The 4,285-nt window shown below is 46.7% G+C and overlaps 1 protein-coding gene across 1 annotated transcript; it reads left to right on the top strand.

Moving 5' to 3' along the window:
- Positions 1 to 649: 649 nt before the first annotated feature.
- On the top strand, positions 650 to 982 carry LOC307048704 (large ribosomal subunit protein eL43-like; the record flags this gene model as incomplete). Its single annotated transcript, XM_079697913.1, has 1 exon — positions 650 to 982. The coding sequence occupies one exon, from the start codon at positions 650 to 652 to the stop codon at positions 926 to 928; it is 279 nt and encodes a 92-aa protein (XP_079554039.1). The 3' UTR covers positions 929 to 982.
- Positions 983 to 4,285: the final 3,303 nt, after the last annotated feature.

The raw sequence follows: 4,285 nt of genomic DNA, 5'->3' as shown, positions 1-4,285 counted from the left end.
CCTTGATGTTATCTGCATAATCAAGGTTCAGTCAGTGCCTTGCCAGGGTCTCAGTGTGTGGGAAGGGGGAAGAGACTGGGGAGGAGACACATCCAGGTGTTAAGTGTAGGCCTGGAAGTGGACCCACTCACATTCCTTTGGAGGAAATTTATTTAGCCTGTTGGCCATATCTAACTTCAAGGAAGGCTGGGAGATGTGACAAGGATAAAAGAAAGAACAGATTTGGGTGGGCCATTCGAGTTATATTACCCCCAAATCTTCAATCTCAAGTCTTCAGTTTACTTGGCAGCTCTGGAAATAGATTGAGACTCAGGTTGTTGGCCATAAAGTCAGAGCTACGTAGAAGACCAAAAATACCAGAAGTTCCCCTTTCATGTATATTATCTATGAAAAAGCCACATAATTTCACAAGCATCTGGCTGAAACAGTGGAACATTGTGATCTTAACAATTTCTAGCAGGCCAGACATAGTAAAAGGAAATTTATTGTGCAGGTCTCAGTATTAATTTCACATCTATAAAAAATCACAGCTATGTTCTTCAATAAAAAAGGTGATGAAGAAGAAGAGAAAGAAAGAAAGGAAGGAAGAAAGAAAGAAAGAAAGAAAGAAAAACCCAGCTCTCTGGGCTTGGACCTAGGTTGCGGTGTCATGGCAAATCACACCAAGAAGGTCGGAATCGTGGGCAAATACGGGACATGTTATGGTGTCTCCCTGAGGAAAATGGTGAAGAAAATTGAAATCAGCCAGCACGCCAAGTACACTTGCTCCTTCTGTGGCAAGACCAAGATGAAGAGACAAGCTGTGGGCATTTGGCACTGTGGTTCCTGCACGAAAATGGTAGCTGGTGGCGTGTGGACCTACAACACCACTTCTGCCGTCACAGTAAAGTCTGCCATCAGAAGACTGAAGAAATTGAAGGACCAGTAGAAGCACCACCATTTGATACATTGCTAGCCTATAATAAATGGGTTAATTTATGTAGCAAAATTACTTTGGTTTGTTGTTAATTCTATTAGTTAGACGTTCGTATTTGCATTGCATTCACTTGCTTTCTAAAAAAGGACTTGGATATTAAAATTCTTTTAATTTTTGTTGGAAAAAAAAAGAAAGAAAAATCCATGCCTTTACGCCATGCCTGGCATAAAGTAGGCACTTAAATGTCAGTTCCCATGCCTTGTGATTTCCCTTTCAGAGTATTAATTTGTCTCCAGGGGCTGTCCTGGCTTACCTAAGAAAAGGCAATGCGATCCAGGATAGTGGAGGGAGTTGATGCACCCCAGAGAGCCCAGAGACTCAGAGAACAAAGGCAGCAGCACCAAAGTAGCACCTGGGGTTGCCCCCTGGGGAGTGGTACCCTGAACACCATGAGGCAGTGGCGGCCAAGAGAACACACGAACAGCCACTTCTCACTCATCAAGACCTCTCCTGGCTGGCAAGCCTCTTCTCACCTCTCTCCTCTCTAGCCTCATTGACTATCTGCTCCAATCCCATTTTGTTAAGCCAGTCTCTCTGCTTGTAGTGGAGAGGCAACACAGCCTGTAAGGGTTGCAGCAGCTGGGGGCAAAGGCAGGGTGTACGTTGTCCAGGGGGAGTTCACCCACTGGGCTGTGTGCACCTGCTGCCTGACTGGCGGGAACAGTGTGATCTCCCAGTGGCCACTAGGGTTCTTGTTTGCTCCGTTTAGGCAAGTTGGAAAGTGCAGGAATGTGATGTCATAGATTTTCCTAAGTTTCAGCAGGATAATTAAACAGATGCTTCTATATCTAGATATTTGAGTAAAGTCCTGCCTGGGTTGCCTCGGCCAAAGTTCACTCATGTTGACTCTAAAGCTCTATGTTGGACTATGTCCACTGTCAGGAGGTGGCTGGCCACACAGAAAGGAGGGAAAAGGACAGGACAGGAAAGACATCACTATCGCAGTGGTTAAGAATCCGCCTGCCAATGCAGGGGACATGGGTTCGAGCCCTGGTCCAGGAAGATTCCACATGCCGCAGAGCAACTAAGCCCATGTGCCACAACTACTGAGCCTGCGCTCTAGAGCCCATGAGCCACAACTACTGAGCCCACGTGCTGCAACTACTGAAGCCCGTGTGCCTAGAGCCCGTGCTCCACAATGAGAGAAGCCACCGCAGTGAGAAGCCCGCACACCGCAATGAAAGTATAGTCCCCGCTCGCCGCAACTAGAGAAAGCCCACGAGCAGCAACAAAGACCCAACACAGCCAAAAATTAATTAATTAATTTAAAAAAAGACATCGCCATCTAAGAAATTCCCATGAGAGAATAAGCACTACGATTATTATTCTGAGCTCTGTAAAACAAATACAACACACACACACACACACACACACACACACCATGAATTGACACATCAGCTATTTGCAAACCGTTGTGCTAGTTATGAGAAGGAAAGTGGGAGGAAGGCCTTTGCTTTACAGTCCTTCAGGTGGACAAGGAAGACAGACGGGGAAGACAGAGTGGTCCTAAAAGAAACATTATTCGTGAAATAAAACATAGCATAGTCAGTATGTCAGAATAAAGAGACAGTGAAAGAAATGCTTTTGTTTAATGATTCACTTATTCAGTCATTCACTCCACAAATATTTACTCAATACCAACTCTGTGCCATCCATTGCAATAGGAACTAGAGACACAAAAACAAATAGGACACAGAGACCCTGCCCACACAGCTAGAAGCAGGAGGCAGGAAGTCAAGTAAATGAAAGCACAGATATGTCATCAGAGCTTTTGTTGACACGGGTACAAGGGTCAGGTTGATTCTAACCATCTGTGGAGTCTGTGGGCAGAGGTCAAGAGGAGGCTTTCGAGAAGGGGTGGCCAGGGTGACAGCTGTGACAAGTGAGGATGCAGCAGCACGTAGAGAGCAGGCTCAGCGGTTGTGGTGCCAGGGCAGTTGCTATAATCTTAGAAAGCCAAGCTCCCAAAGCAACTTTTTGTTTGGCCATTGACACCTGGGATGCAACAACGATATCAGAAAGGTGCATGTTTCAGGGGAGAATGTGATGTTGGGGAACTATTGAACCTTATGAATGAGTTGGACTCCTGCTGGGAGCCCCCTGCCCTCATCAGGGCAGCTGGTTATCATACTGCTGACACCTAACTGGCACAGGAGCCACCCTGATGAAGCAAAGAGTCAGCTGTCCCACTAAGCCTCCTTTCAGGAAATGTTACCCTAAAATTGCCACTCTGGAGCAAACACAAAGGAGCTGGAGGTCCCCATGGTTGAGACTCTGGAGGTAGACAAAACTAAGCTGGAAGCCAGGCTCCTTTTTTTTTTTTTTTTTTGGCCACACCACCTCATGGCTTGTGGGACCTTAGTTCCCCGACCAGGGATCGAACCCATGCCCCCTGCAGTGGAAGCACGGAGCCCTAACCACTGGACCACCAGGGAATTCCTTGAAGCCTGGCTCCTTATTTAACAGATGGACAAAACACTTGTATTAGTAAGAACTTATTAGCTCTAATAGACACTCAAGCTAGGATAAGTGAAAAAGGTCAATTTAACATAAAGATATAGGGCTGTCTGTCTCTTAACACCAGAGAAAGGAAGGCATCCAGGTCTCAGGGAAGACCAGAACTGGTGGGTGGCTGCCCACCAGGAACCATTCTCCCTGTCTCTGCTTCCCTCTAGGCAACTGTTTCTCTGTCTGTCTGTCTGTCTCTCACCCTCTCTGTCTCAGCATAGCTGAATATGGCCACCCACAGTGTCCTTGCTTCCATCTTACAGGTCCTACCCCAGGGAAACCCCGTGTTTCTCTTTGGACACAGTTCCAGATGCCTGGGGGAGGGCTCTGACTCAGCTGAGGCCAGGAGTGCAGGGTTCATGCTGAACAGATATCTGCCGGGAACTAGCTCTGTGGACAAGGGGCAAGTGTTCTTGCGAGTCGGGCAGGCACCCCAAAGGAGGTCAACCATAGTTCTTCAGGGACTCTAGACCCTGAAGAGAATAGTCACGCCTTACCTGGTCATCAACCAGATTTGATGAGTTAATATATGTAAAGCAATTACCATACAGCATGTCCTTAGTAAATGGAGGTGATTATAATTATTATGAGTCAATAAAGAGAGAATGTGATCTATTTTTAGGAAAACCCAATCCAGGAGGCTGGCATGCAGCCTTCTTTCCTCCACCGAAGACGTTCACATTAACATAAAGACGCAGGGCAAGGCCCCTCTTCCTTTGCCTCAGCCCCATCCCTCTCATCTCTCATCTCACAGTTACAACCTAAAGCTCCCATTCCCACTTGCCTCCAAGCTTTCTTTGC

Source organism: Hyperoodon ampullatus (genome assembly GCF_949752795.1).
Source record: "Hyperoodon ampullatus genome assembly, chromosome: 2".
In the NCBI taxonomy this organism is placed as follows: domain Eukaryota; kingdom Metazoa; phylum Chordata; class Mammalia; order Artiodactyla; family Ziphiidae; genus Hyperoodon; species Hyperoodon ampullatus.
Note: the sequence above shows the minus strand (reverse complement) of the source record. Positions and strands in the feature narration are given on the sequence as shown.